Raw genomic sequence first — 19,034 nt, 5'->3', positions numbered from 1 at the left:
ACATAGCACATATAACATAATTAAGAGAGTTCAATGAGTTACTTTGAGTTATTTTTTAATATAGCACAAAAATGGGAAAAAATGTCAAAAAAAGAAAAGAAAGAGAAAAAGGATAATTGTGTTCCTAGGCCATAGAGAGGTGCCACATCATCTTATCTATGCCTAGTATATAGATATATAGATTCTACTAATACTCCCACTAATTAATTTCTCTATTATCACGTAATTTTTAAGGTGATTATGTTAATGCCATTTTTCTTCTAGTAATTCATATTTTTCTTTATGTAATTGTAATTAAATAATTCAATGAAATCAATGGCTACCATGCAATCTCCTGAAATTATTCCTACTCGTTTGCTCCGATACATACAACAATAATTATCTCATCATTACTAATGACAAAAAAACTAAAGTAAAACAGGACATTTTTGTAGTAGTAACGTAGTAAACAAAAGAATCCAGAAAGGTCAACACCACCTTTTACTAAATGTGTGGGGACAAACTGTACTAATAATAAAATAGAATAATGAGGAAATCATAAAAATAACTAACCTAGTGGAACCTTATAGCATGAAAGGGAATAAATAAAAATTGACGCATAAATTACGAATGATAATAACAAGAAGAAGCTCCACGCCTGAAATTCTCACTCTCCCTTTTCTTTTCGTTTTTTTTTTCCCCCAAAAAAACACGTTTTTCAGTATATGGAAGATCTTGAAGAAGAAGAAGAAGAAGGCGAAGCAGCAAAACAAGAATCTGTTTCCTTCCCTTCATTCGTTAATAACAACAACAATCAAATAAACATGACCCGTTAAATTGTTTATATATATATATATTTGTTTGCGTAGAATCTAAAAAGGGGTTTAAGGGTTTTATTATTATTATTATTATTATTAATTATGGGGAAGGGACAATTGTCGATTCGCCGTCGAAAGAAATCGACGCCGCAGTTGCCGCCGTTGCTGCCACAGCCTACGGTGGGGAGTAGTAAAGTGTCGAAGAAGAAGGTGGGTGGGTCGAGACTATGGATGAGATTTGATAAGTTGGGTCAATCTGAGTTGAATGAGTGGGATAAGACTGCTATTATTAAGCGCGCTGCTATTCCTGCTAGGGATTTGAGAATTCTTGGTCCCATTTTCTCTCACTCTTCCAGCATTCTTGGTAATTATAACCCCCCACCCCCCCTTTTGTATCTCTATGTTTCGTTACTACTCCCTCTCCCCTGTTTCAATTTACAATTTATGTGAACCTATCTGACTGAGCACAAAGTTCAAGAAAAAAGAAAAAAGACTTTTGAACTTGTGGTGTTAAATGAGTACCGTATATTTTATGTGGCTATATTCCCAAATATAGGAAGATGTCATTCTTTTTGGTACGGACTGATAAGGAAATAGATTTACATAAATTGAAATAGAGGGAGTAGTATTTGTTAACCCAGAACTAAGTTGGGTCATATATGAATCCTCAATTTCCATTATTTTGATAATTAAGTAAATGTATTGTGAACTTCATTTGTTGGCTATGATGATATATAAAAGAATCTTCAACATCCATTTCGGTTAATACATATCTCGAAGAATTTAGTGTCAAGCTGCAGTCTTGGTGATCAATGGGTTTTGGTTGCTCCGCTTTCATGCTTTATTCAAGCCTAGAATCCCTTCTCAGTCCATCATCATTGTACTCGCCTTTGTATAACTAGTAGCAAACATTTTGGGGGTTATATGAGTCCTTGATTAAATTTGGATTCATTTAGTACCAATACTCAATAATTCATCTTTGGGAAGAGATTTTCTTTTAAGTTAAGATAAGGGGCTCTCTCTAAATTTACTACTAACTGATTCCTTAGTCTAATAAACGGAAGTTAATTGGATGCCTAGTCAATCCTGCTTCGTTTAGACTATAGTGTTGTGTGTTAAAAGAACAAGTTGCTTTGTGGTATCTTCTTTGCATCCTTAGTTCATGTTTCTGAAGTGTTTAGGTTGATCTAAATTCTTAAGCTGTCGATGGACTCTTTCTGATGGTTAGCCTGCATTACAGACAAGGAAGTGTCTTTCTATATTCTTCGTCGTATGATCCTGGTACCAAACGTTAAAGCAATATAATGTGCAGCCTTTTTAATTCTTCAACCTAGATTGCTGAAAGACGTTTCTTTCAAGTTTACAGATTGAATGTGTCTCATTCTGCTTCCTATTGATTCTTTAAAGTTTCCTATGACTGATGCTATTTGACCCATCACTTCTATTTTTAGTATCACTTTGTTTCGTCTTACTTTCACTGACAGCCTCAGGTTAGTAATATTGGCAATGTTTCTTTGAGGGGAGATTGGCCTATTCATTTTAAGTCATCAGTGCAGTGACATCCTTTATCACACGCTATAAATTTCTTATAGTTTTATCCTCATGAATTTTCTCCACGACATGGTTGAATATTTTGTAGGACCCTACCCCAAGGATGTGGCCTACAATGAAGTGGGTTGAGATTTATGTGGTCTCAAATCAAATCCCAGCCTAGACAAAAAACACTAGGTGATTTCTTCTCATCTGTCCTAGCCTTGGTAGACAGAGTTACCTGGTACCTGTTGCTGGTGTGAGGTGGCAAATATCCTGTGGAATTAGTTGAGGTGCACGCAAGCTGGTCCGGATACCATAGTTATAAAAAAAAATTGTAGGACTCTGAGGCTTTTTTACTAAAATGAGGGAGATTTATGTTTTCTCCCTCCTCCATTTTACCTAAAATTGGTAGTGCTTGTGGTGGTTAGATTACTGGTTTTGAGATAGTTAGGGGTCCATTTATGGCTTGTAGATGGATTCCAATTCTTGTATGTCCTCTTGGAAGAAAAAAGATCGAGGATGCAATACTTGCTTTAACAATCATATTTAAGGTTAACAATTTTACCATCCCAAAATTGACGGGTAGACTTTTGGGTGGTTTCATTAACCTGTTTAAAATCTATTCAGCTGCCAGTCCTTAAAGGTGTTTTGCTATATATTTTGTGAATGTTGTTAAATATTTTACCTGAAACTTGTATTTGCAGCACTTATTTATTCATATATCCTGAGTATCACAAATTATACCATATATTGCAAATTCAACACTGACCAAGAAAAGTGCAAATATTCAGCATTCAGAGGAGAACCCTTTAATTGCTGATTAGATCTGTGTTGATCAGTGTGTGTAACTTGCTAGTGCATTAAAGGACTCACTACAATTGAGGTTCTTTCTGGTGTCAGCAAATATTCATGTTGAAAGTTGTCTTACGGATTGTCTTCAGTTTGGTCTTTTCCCTCTCTCTGATTCCCTCATTCAGGGGAAGAAGATTATTAATCTTTCTTGTAAAGAGTGTCTGCATTTTGAATTCATTTGATTGAGGTTCTTTTTGGTTTCTGAGAGTATCCTTCTTAAAACTAATTTTGATTCTTTTTTCTGCATGACCAGTCAAACTAGGATTATAAATTGGGATGGAAGGAGTATTATGTAACATGCAGGTGCTCCTCTATCCTGATGTTCTAGATAAGAACTCAAATAATGGAATTGATTTATACTTTGGGTTTGTAGTTGTTCCTCTTTAGTCTTTAGTTTAAACCTCTTATCTTTTGGAATCCTACCTGAACCTTCCTTTATCTTTAGCTTAACTGTTGGAGGCTTTAACTGTTCAGCTCAGCTGTTGGACGCTTTTGTCATAAAACATGTGTATCTCCTAGCATTATCTCGTAATTGAAAAGCTCCTTTTTTTGTTAACCTGCAGCAAGGGAGAAAGCCATGGTTGTCAATTTGGAGTTTATAAGAGCCATAATTACAGCTGAAGAGGTTTTGTTGCTTGATCCTCTACGTCAAGAGGTTCTTCCATTTGTGGATCAACTGAGGCAACAACTTCCTCATAAAAGTCTTTCAAAGGTTGATGCTACTAGTGCTGAACAAGATAATGAAGGACAATTTCCAAATGCTGGACACTGGTTACCTGTTCCAGAAGCCGTTGAAGGTCATGAGGCTGAGCTACCATTTGAGTTTCAGGTGCTTGAGATTGCATTGGAAGTTGTTTGCACATTCTTAGACTCTAGCGTAGCTGATCTGGAGCGAGATGCTTACCCAGTTCTGGATGAACTGGCCATGAATGTTAGCACTAAGAATCTTGAGCAAGTGAGAAGTTTAAAAAGCAATCTTACCCGATTACTTGCTAGAGTGCAGAAGGTATTCTTATCTGTTTTTCTTTTCCTGTTGCTATTATTTCTAATTTTGAGTAACATCCTTCTGCACAAGGCAGATAATGAATAGATTTGAATGCCGAGGAGTTCATGGTTGGCTGCTGGAAATTTATTTGATCAGGAAGAGAACTTGTTTAACTACTGGACATGTTATCATAATCTTGAATGCAGACTTACAAGTAAAACGCAACAAAACAATTCATATTCATTATGTTATGACTTATTGGGTAAACAACTATCAGTACCAATTTGTATAGTTTAAACTTCTTTAGCAAACCATATTCATTTTTAATAGCCCTTGTGGCTTACTTTAAGTTAATCTTCCTGATGCTGCCTCTTAAGTCCTGAGTTAATTTGTTGTGCATTATGTCTGCCTTATGCCATTTGGCATGTGTACTGCTGAAAGTGCTGGCTATTGTAATGGTACACTAGACCTGTACAAAACATCTTTTTTGTGGGGTTTCTCCTTTCCCTTTGTCAGCATTTTGATGATTTCTGCCCATGATCACTTAGGTAGGCATATAATCTTCGTATTCTGCTTCCCGTTTTGTATTGATATGAGGAGATTCAATGAGTCTTTCCTACATTAATTCTATTGTGTTTGATTCGGAAATTGGATGGTTTAATAATCAAATGAGCTACATTGAGGAACTTAATTGTAGTATTCTCTTCCATGTCACTTGTCTCTGCTCTGATTATTCTGTGTTATGCTTACAGTGGTAAAGATTTTTTGATGATAGGTTAGAGATGAAATAGAACACCTTTTAGATGACAATGAAGACATGGCACAGTTGTACTTGACTAGGAAGTGGATTCAGAATCAGCAAACTGAGACTCTTTTGGGAACTATTGTTTCAAATAGCACTGTTCCTGCTGCACCGAATCTTCGTAGGCTTAATTCAGCCAGAAGCAGAAGTGGAAGTTTGGTGAGCAACCATTTTAATTACTATGATGTGGAGGATCTGGAGATGTTGCTTGAGGCCTACTTCATGCAGTTGGAAGGCACACGTAACAAGATTTTATCTGTAAGTATTTTCTTCTTAAGAAGAACTAATAATCAGACAGTTTTATGTTGGTAATGGAATAGACTTGTCACTCCTCTTTCCTGTTTACAGTTGTCATCCTTACGTTTTCCTTTTTAGTAATGAACGATAAACACACAATAGTAGGATGTTATAGCTTTTAATGAAACGGTTCTACTTTAAATACAAATAGCAAAGTTTTAGACATATAAGAGAAGAATTAAATAAGGCATTCATACTTTTAAGGAATTTCAGTTTTGCCTCTTCAACTAGAATTCCTTTATGATATAGATCTTGATTTAGGTATCCTTATATTAAATGATGCCATGTACCCTTAATTCCTCATTCTTTATAAAGAAAATGAAAAAGAAAGTTGGGTTCTACTTACTTCTCGGTCATAAGCTAAGTCTTCCTCAATAACCGATCACTCTGCAGCAAATTTCTAGTAACAGAGTAAGCTAAGGAAAGCTTTCGAGACTGAAGAAAGGAAAGAATTTAAACAATAGTTGTATCTCTTTTTTACTCTAATGTTGCAATACCTTGCTAATTCCAACTGCAGATATACAGCTCTCTGTTTCATCTACTGCCTCTGTTTTTTTCCCTCTTTTTCTTTTGTTGGGTTTCCTCTTGGGCCACTATAATAGTTAGATGAGATAATGTGCAATGTCCTGTTCTCTCTTTATCTCTCTCAATTTTTTTCTTCAATTGGAAGGTAACACCGTGCAAGGGACTGGGTTCTGAGGAACTAAGCCTTCTCTAGAAGGAACCCAATATCTCTACTAATTAGTAATGATGAATTAAGTTCATTTACAATACAAACTTTCTCTTCTTACTTTCTATAATCCTTCTGTCATATTGGTCTGCATTTGGAACATGTCTGTGATCTTCCCCATTTCGTTCTGCTTTCTTCAACCCCTATTATTGTAAATTTGCAGGTCCGTGAGTACATTGATGACACAGAAGATTACGTCAATATCCAGCTCGACAATCAGCGTAATGAGCTTATTCAGCTGCAATTGACACTGACCATTGCATCATTTGCTATAGCTATGGAGACGCTGATCGCTGGGTGGTTTGGCATGAATATACCTTGTACCCTATACAACAGGCTCGGGTTATTTTGGCCCTTTGTCGCGTGCATCACAGCGGGTTGTATATTACTATTCCTTATTATTCTAGGATATGCTAGGTGGAAGAAGTTGCTTGGATCATGAATTCCTTTCTTGTCAAGGCTTACAAATTGTATTAATACAAATCAAAGCCATAGCTTAATTTTGCTCCACCCGAACCATACATAATACTTACACTTCACTCAAGAGTTTTCTGTTTATACGTGCCCCTTTGCAAATGTCGTCTACCTCGGTCATTTTGAGGACTGTTGCTTAGAATATCATAAAAAGTCTTTTTTTTTTTTTTAAAAAAAAAAAAGTGAATGCCAATCTCCTTCCTATCTCTTTCTCCTTGTGTTCTCTTTCTTCTGATGGAACCAAATCTTATGTTCCCTTTTCCCTGCGGGCTGTCTTTCTCCATCAGTGTCCGGATGTTTTTATATCTGTCAATCTCTAATTAAATCAAAACCATAGTCCTTTCATTTTTGAAATAAAGCTTCCATTCTGATATCGTAGTTCCTATTGATTTTTGCCAGTTATATGTTTTTGTATTCGCTTCCATTGTAATAATAGCTCAAAGTTGTAATGGTATACCAATTTCGTGCTCTACAGCTCTTGTGCAAGTACGTTATGAGTGTATTCACTTGAAGTCTATAGTGTTTTGATGGTTTTCAGAGTGGCTGAATTGTTCAGAAGTCTAATGTAGTTAAATAAACATATAACTAAGTATTGGCCTAGATCTGCCGAAAGCTTTCTCATGGCTGCAGAGAATTTATTAGATCATTATTATGAGTGAATCAAGTGCAGAAATGGCCTAATATGGTTTTCTATTTAACTAGAAAGTTGATACTTAATAAGAAATGAAGGTTTTTCCAAGGATGCCATGATCAGTATGTGCATGCTTACGAGTATATGGTATATAAGTGGGGGCATGAAATTAAAAGAGACTTTTGAGTTATTTATTTAAGAATTTAGGACTCAAGTTCTAAAAATTAGGTAAAAGGGACTCTATCCCCCTAAGTTTTTTTAATTTACACAAAAATTCCTAAGTTTTTTTAATTTACACAAAAACCCAAAAATAAAAGCACTTTTTACCAAAAAAAAAAACCTGTACGTTTTTCTCTTAAAAAATACGCAAGCAACTATTGGTTGCTTAAACAAACACTGGTTGTTTCAGAAAATATCTAACTATTTATACTAGAAATCATTTCTCGTTAAAAAAGAAATTTTAAAAAATAATTGTTGCTTATAATAACAACATTATTATTCAGGCAACTCCACTTCGCCGGAAAAGTTAATAAACAATTGTTTGTTGCAGTAACAAACACTTGTTGCTGATAATAAACAACAAGAAGTTGTTCAAGCAACTCCTTGTTGCTTATACAATACCTTGTATCTCATTAAAACTAGGTAAACAACTAGTAGTTGTTTAAATAAATAAAGGTTGCTTATAATAAACAACACGAAGTTGTTTAAGCAACTCATTATTGCTTATACATGAACTCAATTGGAAATTAATTGATTGATCACAAATAAAAATTAACTAATATAAAAACCTTGTTTCTTGTAAAAACTAGTCATTTGATGAGTGATTAAATCCAACTTATTAATTTTATCATCAATTGATTGACTATACTAATAGTTTAAACAAAAATTTACTTATCCAATGATAATGGAATCAATGTTGTTTGATTATATGAATATTAGAACATCAACTTATTGACTTGATAACAATTAAATATCAAACGAATCGTTCAATGAGTTATTAAACCCAACTTATTAATAAAATCATAATTGATCGCAAAATTGATTGACTCTACTAATAGTTTAACAATAACTTACTGATCTAGTGATAATGGAATGAATGTTGTTTGATTATATGAATATTTGAACATCAACGTATTCACTTGATAACAATTAAATGTCAAACGAGTCGTCCAATGAGTGGTTAAACCCAACTTATTAATAATATCACAATTGATCGCAAAATTGATTGACTCTACTAATAGTTTAACAATAACTTATTGATCTAGTGATAATGGAATCAATGTTGTTTGATTATATGAATATTTGAACGTCAATGTATTCACCTGATAACAATTAAATATCAAACGAGTCGTCCAATGAGTGATTAAACCCAACTTATTAATAATATCACAATTGATCGCAAAATTGATTGACTCTACCAATAGTTTAATAATAACTTACTAATTTAGTGATAATGGAATCAATGTTGTTTGATTATATGAATATTTGAACATCAACGTATTCACTTGATAGCAATTGAACATCCAATGACCCGTTCGATAAGTTCTAATGTAAACAACCAACAGTTTCATAAACAACTTCGTGTTGTTTAACATAAACAACTACTATTTGCTTAAGCAACAATCGATTGTTTGCTAAGTTTTCACAAGAATTGGGGTTCTGTTGTAAGCAACTAGGAGTTGTCGAAACAACTTTTTGTTGTTTATTGTAAGCAACTTTTTGGGTTTTGTTAAAAGTTTTTGATCTTTTAATTTTCGGAAAAGGGCCAAAATTACCCCTGAACTTTGAAAAATAGTTCATTCATACCTTTCGTTATACTTTAGGGCCAATTATACCCTTACAGTTATACTATGGGGTCAATTATACCCTTTATGTCTAACTGCTGCCACGTGGCATCATCCCAGCCCTTCAAAATTATTTTACCCTCAAATAATTTTTTACCCACTAAAATAACTCAACTCGATCCGATTTTTTTTTTCGAACAAAACTAATACGGATAATTTTTCCAGCAAAAAAAATAAAAAAATAATTCTGTATTAGTTTGGGCTGGAAAAAAAAATCGGGTCGGGTTGAGTTATTTTAGTGGGTAAAAAATTATTTGAGGGTAAAATAATTTTGAAGGGCTGGGATGATGCCACATGGCAACAGTTAGACATAAAGGGTATAATTGACCCCATAGTATAACGGTAACGGTATAATTGACCCTAAAGTATAACGAAGGGTATGAATGAACTATTTTTCAAAGTTTAGAGGTAATTTTGGCTCTTTTCCGTTTAATTTTTTACCCTAAGTTTACAAATATTTTAATGGATGAGATTTTGGGTTTTGTTAAAAGTTTTTGATCTTTTAATTTTTTACCCTAAGTTTACAAATATTTTAATTCAACCCCATCTCTTCATAATTAACCCCTAATTAAATGTTTATAACAAAAGAAAAAGAAAAAGAAATAGAAATCCCCATTCTTCATTCCACTCTCAAAGATCCCTTTTAGCTCATTTTCCCATATAAGTGCATATAGCTCTGTTTCTTGAACTTTTATTATGCAAGGATTAAAATACAAGTATTATTATGCGACCAATAATAATGTAGTACTATGTATGACATGAATTTCAACACTAGCTTTAACTTGCTTGGAGATGGGACAGTTTTTTTTTTTTTTTCTTGGCAGGTTTTCTCTTGACAGGGCTTAATGAAGTTGGTCATTCAATTGTTGCATAAGAGTTTAACTATGATTCAACTGGCGATGTGCTTACATTGCCAAAAGGGTAGTTCATATGCTCCATCTTGTTATAACCTACGTCCATCAGAATTATTTTAGCAACTATAATAAGGCTCACTAATAAAAAGTTTATAAGAGTTCGAACCACAATTTAACTTGGGGTCCGCTGGTATAAAGTGGATTGCAGTTGAGTGATTGTAATTTCATCCCTCGCCTAAAGAAATATCTTTCTCTTCATTATTTACAGGTTCACATCCACTACAAAGAAAAAATGAAAAAAATAAATTGAAAGTTGATGCGAGGGTATTAGTAAGTGATCCAGTGTAGAAAAAACTTCATTCTTTTCCGCGGATTGCCCTTCATTTGGGGTGGTCTTTAATTTTTGCCCTTCAAATCGATGGTTTTAAGTTTGTCCTTCGCCTAATACCTCGAGGTTGTGAATTCAAACCCCAGCTCAGTAAAAAGTAAAAATAAAATCGCAAGGCAGAATTTTGCTTCAAAACTCTGCCCATGCAAATTCTGCCTTAAGGCAGAGCCTTCAAAACTCTGACTTGCGAATCCAATCTCTACCTTGCGATTTTTTTTTAAAAATTTTTAACTGAGCGGGGGTTAAAACCCGAAACCAAGAGATTTTTAGCGAATGACAAAAGTTAAAAACCACCAATTTGAGGGGCAAAAATTAAAGACTATCCCCAGCGAACGGCAATCCTGCAACTTGCCCGAAAAACTCTATTATGAAGATACATATTTGAGACTTTCTTTTCCTTTCCCCCTTTTTTTTTTTTTTGCTTAAGCTTTTCCTTTCATTTTGCAGGCTTATAATACTCTCATTACACAAATTATTGATAGTTCTCTGAGTTTAACCCCCAAATTTAAACCTCCAATAATTGGTGTAATTACTTTTTGAAAAGGATACACCCATGAATTGTCCATACCTCACTGACACTCAGAATTCGCCCCCTTTGACACTCTTTTCGACTTTTAATTTATAAAGATTGCACTTTGTGCTTTTTAGATTTATATCTTACAATAGACACGATGAATATTTTTGAGAAGTTGTTCATTACCCAATTAAAAATGAAACAAAAATATCCATTTTTTTTGGTAACTGGAGATATTTTATTACCAGAGGTGCATTAAGTACAAAGAAAACTGATTCCATGATAAAAATAAAATTACAAAAATATACATATTCACTAGTCAGAATTACTATTAAAGAAAGGCTTGTTATTGGGGACTATAATGTGGGACTGTCACAATGAGCTGTCAGAATTCTGTCACACACTAGTTGGGTGAGTGACTAATTAATAATTATGAGCTACTATCCTCATAACAAATAATTGTGACAATTTTAACGACAATAAATATATTGTACCAGCCTGAGTTGGAAAACCAGTGGCATAATCTTCTCTGCCTCATAAAATCCAAAAATAAATACTAAAAATTATTGATGCAAGCGTTTATCATTACTAAAATTTTTGGTATATTTATATAATATTCATTGCCTCAACTAATTTAGATTCGCATCATATAAAAGTCCAATAAATAGTAAGCGCTCATAATACACGAAGTTCATATAAAAAAGTAATCTAAAAATATGTTTAATTAAGTTGCAAAAATAGATTAAACTAGCATACAATGATAAATGAACCGTGATAAATAAGTTGTAATCAGAAAAACTAGACTCCAATCAGAGGGGGTGTTTCAGAAAATATGAGAAAGTATTGGGGCAGACAGGGAATGTAGAAAAAAAAAGGAAAGCAATAAATAAAATAGCTAATTTTAAGGAGTATATTTTTTCAAGGTGATACGTCAACGAGAAAGAAGAAGAATTGTAAGTTGTAACAAAAAGATTCGAACATTATATGATAGATAGATTATAGATACCTTAGTAGAGAAGAATCTGAGCTTCGAAATTGATTGAATCTCGTCCAATCCATAATCTCTGAAATCACACTGCAAATATCTTCATTATCAATTAAGGTCAGCATTTTTTCATCAGAAATATTACAATATGTTCCTATTTTCGTAAATTATCTGCCTTTTTGTTTGTTGTTACTATTTGATTTGAAGTCGTTTATTTTATTACTATGAAAATGTGCGCAAAAGCAGAGGGAGAATTTAAAAAAAAAAAAATCGAGCGAAACTATTCTTTCAAGTCTGAGATTTAGGGAAGAGCATATGTTTTTTCTTCTGATTTTCTAGTTGTTTTTGTATATGGTAATAATTTTCAACAGAAAAAAAAACAAGATATTCGTCTGGTTGTTTACAAATTGTACCTCGTCATCTAAACTAGTGGGAACATCGTGGAAAGTTTAAAAGTGTACACAAAAGTAACAAGGATCCGTTAATATTACAAAGTAAAATAATAATATGGAAAGCATGTTTTGGTTTTTACTTAGTAAAGGATTGATGATCAATTTGGGAATTAAGGGTGGGTGTTCGTAGATTTATCTGCAGAGAGATTGTGGCCACAGTTTGTTGTAACCTTTTGATTATTCATATTTACTTAAAGATGGAGTGGTTGGAGAATAGATAAAGTTTCCAAGACCAATTTATTGTGCTACTCCCTCCGTCTTGCCGCTTTTTTTTTTTGCTTTACACGCCCCTTAAGAAATATTAATTAGGAGGGGTGTTTGACTAACTTTACCCTTATTTATGTCTAAGTTGTAATCTCTCTCCATTAACTTATGTGTCATCTCCATTAATGACAAAATTCTACTAAGGATAAAATGGGAAAAAACTAATTAATTGTGCCTTGCATTTCTAAAACGACAAATAATTTGAGACAACTATTTTTAGTAACCGCGACATATAATTTGAGACGAAGGGAGTATTGTTGTAGCATATTTAGTTGTTTGTGTGCACTTCCTTACGGCTAGGTTAGTAATTGTCTGGGAGAAAGAGCATAACTTTGTGCCCAACCTGGGCATTTCATGAATGCATTAATTGTTGCATCCTTTCCTGGTGGAATATTTAGCATCTGCAATCCATATTTTCTTTTGCGACTTCTCAAATTTAGAATCAAACCACCTCTTACATAGTCTGTCCTGTTGGTATATTATCCAATGATCTTACAAAAAGGAGCAGAACATATGCAAGACGTCCCTAGCCATACTTTTAACTGAAACGACATACTTTTAACCTAATCTTCATGGTGAATTCATGTTTTTTGAGTCATGTTGTCTGAAGAGAACGTTTTGACCATTGTCAATACTAATCAAATGATGTGAACAAACTAAGGGGTGTATAAAATGAATTCCAATCAAAAGTGTTAAGTTTCTTTTGGTTTTCACGTCCCAAGTTTTACCCCCTGGTAAAAGGATCCAGAGAAGGTAAAATCAGTGCTTCTTTGTTTCCACATAAAGTAGTCTCGGGAAAAATACAGCTGCATGTTACAGCATTAGGAAACAATTCTTTTCCGTTTGATGCGATATTTTAATTCTTCTTTCCCTTGTTAATTTTGCTGTGGTTCCACATTTTTTATGCTAGTGGTTGGGCATCTGAGGGGGCGGTTCAAGGTCTTTAAAATCACTTTGCAGATAGGATAGCCTAAATTGTAACCGTCAAATTGCTTCTAGTAGAGAGCTGCAGTAAACATAACGTTACCGAACAGTTATTGGATTCTCACACACTCCATGAGCCACGCATTACATCCTCCTTAAAAAACAGAAAGGAAAAAAAATAAAGAGTAATGCAAGAAAGAGCCTCCTCCCTGGAGCATGCCTCTATTTTTTGGGGAGGCTGTCTCTATGCTTTTGAAGTCCCAAATAACAAAGATGCCTTTCTTCCTCTTCACCCCATTCTTGGTGAAAAATCTGCTTCTTCTTCACCTTCACTTCCTGGTTCTTAATGACTTAGTTGTGCTGCATGGTTCCCACCTAAGTTACTCGGACTCTTCGAAAGTGTTGCCACACCCGTGTCGGATCCTCCAAAAATACACTACTTTGGAAGGATCCGACACGTACCCTACGACATTTTAGGAGAGTCCGGGTAACTTAGGTTCCCACCCTATAAGGACAGGTCAGTCTACCTTGGACTTGGACAGAAATCAGTGCGAGATTTCAAAAAGCTTGCAGGGCTTAAAACTCATAAATGGATGATTTGAGATCCCAATTGATCATCCAAATTGATGTAATCCAGCCAGATGAAAAAGCTGATACCTGCTATAATAACAGGGGAATTCCCTGTATACCCAAAAATTTTACCTGGTGTTTTAAGGTAGGCGGGATTTTCCAGCAAGATCATGGTTTCTCTAAATTTGATTTTGTCTCATTGTTGTGGGTCTGTAATTCATATAGTTAATGTGTGCAGTGCCTATTGTTGTATCATCTCCTTTTAGTTTTAGGTTTGGCTTCTGACTTGTATTGATTGCAGGAGGAATCTTTGGGATTTGGTCATGATATTTCACTTGCTAACTAATGAGATTGTCTTTACTGTGACCCATGCTACCCACAAAATGTTTTTCTTTAAATTTTTTTACTGTATTTACCTCTGTCAAGGGCTGCTATATTTTTGAAGGTTTACTTATCCCACTGTTACTTTTCTTTTTTTTTCTCTTATAGGGATCTTGTACGCTTTTCTATGGAAAATTCTAAGGGGCCATGTACCATGAGAAATATGATGTACAATGGAAAGAGCTCTTTACTGCCACCTAAAAGTCCATTTCCTAGTATGGCCCCATCTTATGTTGATTATATCCCCAGTTCTGCTGTCAGCCAAAAGGGCATTCTGAAACCCAGAGATGGAAATTCACACCATCAGCGTACTTCCTCTGAAAGCTGTCTTATAGAGGAGCAACCTTCTTGGCTGGATGATCTTCTTAATGAGCCAGAAACTCCTGTGCGCAGAGGCAATCATCGACGTTCATCTAGTGACTCATTTGCATATTTTGATGCTGCTAACGTTGCAAACATAGATTACATAGCTCCAGTTGATAACAAGTTCAGAAAGATGCCTCCTATTCCTTCCTGGAGGTTTCAAGACTTTGATTATTACAAAGATGCTCGACAAACTGCTTCTTATGTTGATCAGAACTCCTCAATCCGACGCAAGAATAGGGTAAAGGACGTATCTTCAACTACAGTATCACATCTCCGCAGCCTTTCCTCTCCTGGGGAAGATCTCCGTATTCAGAGGTCTGAATCACCATGCCTCCCACAAGACGGAGACAGGCCTAAATCTGCAGGAAGTGACAAGCAGGATGTAGCTGAATCTGGTCCTCCTTATCCAAAATTGTCCGCTGAAAAAAAAGATTCTTCTCAGAGCAAGAGTTCTTCATCAGAAACTGACACAAAACGTGCGAAACAGTAAGTTTAAAGCACTCTACAACCCCTCCCTACCACCCACCCTTTTCTTAAAAGAAACTTTAGGAAGGCAGAAGGGGATATGTTTGTTAATTTGATATTTGCTTGAGGGCTTAGTTCAAGATAATTGTAATATTTGATCAGAAGATTTTCTTTTTGTGGATAACCGAGAAATCCCCGAGAGCTGTGGCGTACGGTTTGAAACTCGGTGAATAATGGGCCCGCCGTCTACCCTTCTCCACTTAAATACCAATTTATGTCTGCGGCTGGGTCCCAATGATGGACTTTTTTATTTCATTCATATTCCAAGTCCGTTAGTAATCGTTTACGGTGGGTGGGTAAGCAATAGAAGATCCATGTGGTTAGACTAACTGGCCGAGAAGGTTAGCGAGGTTCGTGCTATGGTGAAGTGAGAGATCTTTCACTATAGCAGGAAAGGTCTTTGCTTTTTATCATCTTAACACGTTTCAAGTGGCTTTATCTAAGTTGAAATGGAGCCTTTCTTGAATCTCTGTCAAGATCTAAACTGTCCTTTATATTAATGTAATTTTAGCATCTCAAGTTCTAAGTTGGCCATTCTCAAGTTGTTATTTTAGCATCTTATGTTAGACTGCCCCTTCCCCCTCCAAATAGGAAGTTTATTAACATTAAAAGGTTTCATAAAATACAGGCAATTCGCTCAGAGGTCACGAGTCAGAAAGCTTCAATACATCGCTGAATTGGAAAGAAATGTACAAGCTTTGCAGGCATGTATCAGCTGAACTTTTCGAAATGCATACACCGTACCTGGACGTAAAATGAATGTTGCATTTTGGTAAAATTGTTAATTTGACTAGTTTTGTGATTTCAGGCTGAAGGTTCTGAAGTGTCTGCTGAGCTTGAATTCCTTAACCAGCAGAATCTTATCCTCAGCATGGAGAATAAAGCCCTAAAGCAGCGCTTAGAAAGTTTAGCTCAGGAACAGCTTATAAAGTATTGTAAGTTACTTTATCTGTTATACTGAATTATTCAACTTGTTTCCAGTGCTTGTAAGTCTTGGTCTATTTTGATAAAGTTGATAGTGCAGCAGGTATTGTGAGTCCAAACCTTACATAGCTGGGAATTAGGTTTATCCGAAATATATATAATTGATCTTTTCATGGTGAATAAAACTTTAACTGCAAGTGAGTGAATATTGGTTCAATTGAGCTGGGAAAGTGGACACAGTTTTCTTGGAACTAAAACAAAAGTTTTCAAGCAATATTCAATTTCATTAGCAAAATATCGGTCTCCAGGAAAAATGGGGACAATTAGTGGTCATCCCACAATACATCAATTCTTGTAAGAAGATGGAATGATCTTGCCGTAGCCTAGCGGTAAATGAAGTGAGTGAAAACCATGGAAAGCCAGGGTGAAAATCCCAGCAGAGACAGAAAGGGCTAGGTGTTTTCTCGGTACTTGTACTGGTGGGAGGTAGCAAGTACCTGATGGAATACGCGAGGTTCGCACAAAGTGACCCGAACACCACGATTTTTTTTTTTTTTTAAATCTTGCTGAAAATCTTGAAGTTCTTTGAACAAATAAATTTGAAAAATTGCTTTCTTTTCCATCTGCTTGGAAAACTAGAATGGTCTTTCCCGTGATTCTGTTCTGGTATAATTATTTAAATTGTTTTATATCACTTCAAAAAGCATAACGTACTCTTCACTATTAAAGTTGTGTTAGCACTGAAATATAATTGTATTTGTTAATTCAAATGATGCTGCTTGCTGAGACTTGGTCTCTCATGATCTTCTTTTTAAGATGGACAATCTAACTAGGTCTAAGTTTCTTGGGATTAGAAGTAGTACTACTCTTTTCCACTGCATCTGGATGACCTTAATGTGAACGGGTCCCTGTTTCTGCTCCAAGCCTTCAAATTGGCCAAAATTACCTTTCAAAAGAAACACAAGGGATGGAAGTTATTTCTATTCACCTCTAGAGCAATCATAGCATGCATACGGATTAATATGAATGATTGGATGACTTTTGTGGAGTATGATACTGTCATCACTAGCATCTATGTTTCTTTTTTTTATCTTCCACATAAAAATGAGATTGTTGTTTAGCTGTCACGTCTCTCTTTTGCACTTTTTTGATAAAACGGAGTTACTTGTCCTAATAAAGAATGAGAAGAAATACGGTCGAGTTTGCAACTGCAAGATTGCTCAATAAATGATCTTTCATTTCCCTAAGTACAGCTTTCTTTCCTTGACTCAAAGACCCATCAGGAAACTGCCATAGTGGAATTAAATTTTTTGAACATGACCTGTTCTGTTTTGATTATACAGCCAGTAGTTTATTTTCATTAGTTCCGTTGAAACCTACAACTCGTTAATTTTATATGCAGTGGAGCATGAGGTTCTGGAAAGAGAGAGAGGAAGATTACGAGCGTTGTATCAACAACAGCAGCAACAGCCACAGCAGCCACAGCAACCATCTTACAGCCATCGCCGCACCACTAGTAGGGATCTCGATCAACAATTTGCGAACCTCTCTTTGAACCAAAAAGAGGCCGAGCATGATGCTGTTTCAGGACAACTTCACATTTGACTGTAAATGTAGCTATGACTTCAATCATGTCGTACTGACTGTCCCTCAGTTGACTTTGCCATGGACTGACAAAAGTTCACGATTTCCATTGTGCGTGATGAAGAAGAGGTCTTGCTGCCGATGGACTCACCTTCAACGGGTTTGCTCTAAATTGATTCTAATTCTTGTTACAACATGTGACTTTACATCAACATTTGTTAAGCTTTTACACGCAGCACCTGGTGGTCAATGCTAAAGAATAGCATTTGTCGCAATTGATTCACCTGAGGTGGTTAATTCCAGCATGATATCTATCTCCGGTCTTTGTATGTCCCGAGTGATTAAATTCATCAGTTTCCCGTACTCTTTATCTTCATGGATACATTCTCATTAACCATGTAATGTGAGCATTGATATTGGAGCTCCTTTCACTTCATTCCTTGTTTCTTCTTAAAGCAATAAAAAACATTTATGTTAAATACTTCGTATGTTTCAGTTTACTAACTCGCTTTCATTTGTCATCGTTTCAAATTTTTTTATATTTAACTTTCAAATTGTCTATGGTACATGCCATCCATGCATAGCAAAACCCTAAACTGTCTTATACAGAGTATTTGATAGATTAAACTTTTCATGTAACTATTGCTGTGGGGTTTCCATTCAACAAGAGGGAAAAATCTACCACTCAAAATAAGAATAAGAACGCCAAGGAGCAAAATATAGGTATCTTCATATTGAAGGAAAAAGACACACTTCCCAAATCAGATAATCTTTCAACTTCTATAAATCAAAACTCTAGTTACCAAAATTCAGAAAATAAACCCAATCCCACCCCCCATATCAACAAATCATTCAATTCTCTTTCTTTTACCCTTACCAATAACATTCTTGTCCTCCAAGAAACGAATTCTCTTGTTCACAGCATCAAGTTTGGATTCCACTAGGGTCAGAATATCTTTCTCTCCTTGTTCTTCTGCATCTTTTTCTTTTTCTTCTTCTGATGATGATAGTTCCTTGGCCTTTTTTTCGGGTTTTTTATTTTGAGTGTACATAGCAAGAACTTCTTTAACAGCATCCAAACTTTCAGGCCAAGTTTGAAGTTCTCCTTGAGGACTTGTAATAATAGTACAGACAGGGATATCACAAAGAGTTGAAAGCTCCATTGTTTTCCTCTTTATGCATTCTTTTCTCACTTGATAAGTTTTTGGATTGTTTGTTTTGATCTTCTTGTTTTGATCTTCTTCTGCCATGGCTTGAAAACCTTTTTCGCACCCAAAAAAATAAAAATTGAGTAAGTGTAAGAGTCCTGAGAAGAATGTGTATATTTATATGTAGGTTTTTTGTTTGGGAGTTTTGTA

At 35.1% G+C, this 19,034-nt stretch overlaps 3 protein-coding genes across 3 annotated transcripts; 2 read left to right on the top strand and 1 right to left on the bottom strand.

Moving 5' to 3' along the window:
• Nucleotides 1-598: 598 nt before the first annotated feature.
• Nucleotides 599-6,635, top strand: LOC132598672 (magnesium transporter MRS2-4-like). The gene is made up of 4 exons (XM_060311675.1): nucleotides 599-1,161; nucleotides 3,746-4,188; nucleotides 4,943-5,227; nucleotides 6,160-6,635. The coding sequence occupies exons 1-4, from the start codon at nucleotides 900-902 to the stop codon at nucleotides 6,436-6,438; spliced, it is 1,269 nt and encodes a 422-aa protein (XP_060167658.1). The 5' UTR covers nucleotides 599-899; the 3' UTR covers nucleotides 6,439-6,635.
• A 4,897-nt stretch (nucleotides 6,636-11,532) lies between these two features.
• On the top strand, nucleotides 11,533-18,157 carry LOC132598671 (uncharacterized protein At4g06598-like). Its single transcript, XM_060311674.1, has 5 exons — nucleotides 11,533-11,803; nucleotides 14,386-15,129; nucleotides 15,797-15,872; nucleotides 15,977-16,103; nucleotides 17,495-18,157. The coding sequence occupies exons 2-5, from the start codon at nucleotides 14,405-14,407 to the stop codon at nucleotides 17,695-17,697; spliced, it is 1,131 nt and encodes a 376-aa protein (XP_060167657.1). The 5' UTR covers nucleotides 11,533-11,803; nucleotides 14,386-14,404; the 3' UTR covers nucleotides 17,698-18,157.
• Nucleotides 18,158-18,355: 198 nt separating this feature from the next.
• LOC132600142 (agamous-like MADS-box protein AGL103) lies at nucleotides 18,356-19,034 on the bottom strand. Its single transcript, XM_060313247.1, has one exon. It carries the CDS (start codon nucleotides 18,924-18,926, stop codon nucleotides 18,525-18,527), a length of 402 nt encoding a protein of 133 aa, XP_060169230.1. The 5' UTR covers nucleotides 18,927-19,034; the 3' UTR covers nucleotides 18,356-18,524.

Source organism: Lycium barbarum, chromosome 6, assembly GCF_019175385.1.
Source record: "Lycium barbarum isolate Lr01 chromosome 6, ASM1917538v2, whole genome shotgun sequence".
NCBI lineage: Eukaryota > Viridiplantae > Streptophyta > Magnoliopsida > Solanales > Solanaceae > Lycium > Lycium barbarum.
The sequence above is the reverse complement of the archived record's forward strand: the minus strand, read 5'-3'. Positions and strand labels throughout refer to the sequence as shown.

What these genes read in the sequence shown, in the direction of transcription:
- LOC132598672 (XM_060311675.1), top strand. Translation starts at nt 900, where the DNA reads ATGGGGAAGGGACAATTGTCGATTCGCCGTCGAAAGAAATCGACGCCG. An exon ending in TACTTGCTAGAGTGCAGAAG is followed by an intron (nt 4,189 to 4,942) that starts GTATTCTTATCT and finishes TTTTGATGATAG; the next exon opens with GTTAGAGATGAAATAGAACA. An exon ending in CACGTAACAAGATTTTATCT is followed by an intron (nt 5,228 to 6,159) that starts GTAAGTATTTTC and finishes GTAAATTTGCAG; the next exon opens with GTCCGTGAGTACATTGATGA.
- LOC132598671 (XM_060311674.1), top strand. Translation starts at nt 14,405, where the DNA reads ATGGAAAATTCTAAGGGGCCATGTACCATGAGAAATATGATGTACAAT. An exon ending in GACACAAAACGTGCGAAACA is followed by an intron (nt 15,130 to 15,796) that starts GTAAGTTTAAAG and finishes CATAAAATACAG; the next exon opens with GCAATTCGCTCAGAGGTCAC. An exon ending in GAAATGTACAAGCTTTGCAG is followed by an intron (nt 15,873 to 15,976) that starts GCATGTATCAGC and finishes TTGTGATTTCAG; the next exon opens with GCTGAAGGTTCTGAAGTGTC.
- LOC132600142 (XM_060313247.1), bottom strand. Translation starts at nt 18,926, where the DNA reads ATGGCAGAAGAAGATCAAAACAAGAAGATCAAAACAAACAATCCAAAA.